The sequence below is a fragment of the Penaeus monodon genome, chromosome 33 (assembly GCF_015228065.2).
Source record: "Penaeus monodon isolate SGIC_2016 chromosome 33, NSTDA_Pmon_1, whole genome shotgun sequence".
NCBI classification, from domain to species: domain Eukaryota; kingdom Metazoa; phylum Arthropoda; class Malacostraca; order Decapoda; family Penaeidae; genus Penaeus; species Penaeus monodon.
Genome location: NC_051418.1, coordinates 31,891,326 through 31,891,709, shown reverse-complemented (window position 1 = coordinate 31,891,709; position 384 = coordinate 31,891,326). Strand labels below are relative to the sequence as shown.

Below are 384 nucleotides of genomic sequence, written 5' to 3'. Positions count from 1 at the left end.
AATATTGTCTTTGTTTTACACATCAGGGTGGAGATGGCTGTGAAAAAGGACAACAGCAAGTTCATCACTGGGGAGCGTGTGCTTCGTGTGGAGCTTGATACCGAAGATCTACCCACCAATGTCCGCAAGGCTGTGGCTGATGTAATTCTAGAATTAGTGGACAGACTACTCACCCAAGTACCTGATGATACAAAATCACTCAGCCGTGCCATAAATGTAGGTTCAACTGACTGTTCTGTTTATGTGTGTGCCTTTCTTGGGTTGATGAATAATCGTTGCCATGGTTACATAAAAAGCAGTTTATTCAATTTACTTTTACCCTGTAGCACTTTTTCCCTCTTAACATAGCACAGCCTTTTGTAAGAAGTCTTCCTTCCTGCAGAT

The 384-nt window shown here is 42.2% G+C and overlaps 1 protein-coding gene across 1 annotated transcript in view; it reads left to right on the top strand.

Annotated features, from left to right (window-relative positions):
* Positions 1-384, top strand: part of LOC119594388 (proteasome activator complex subunit 4-like) — a gene marked incomplete in the record, with an annotated part of 28,225 nt that overhangs the window by 20,939 nt on the left and 6,902 nt on the right. Inside the window, 1 exon segment of the mRNA XM_037943450.1 lies at positions 27-216. Coding sequence (XP_037799378.1) covers positions 27-216 — 190 coding nt within the window.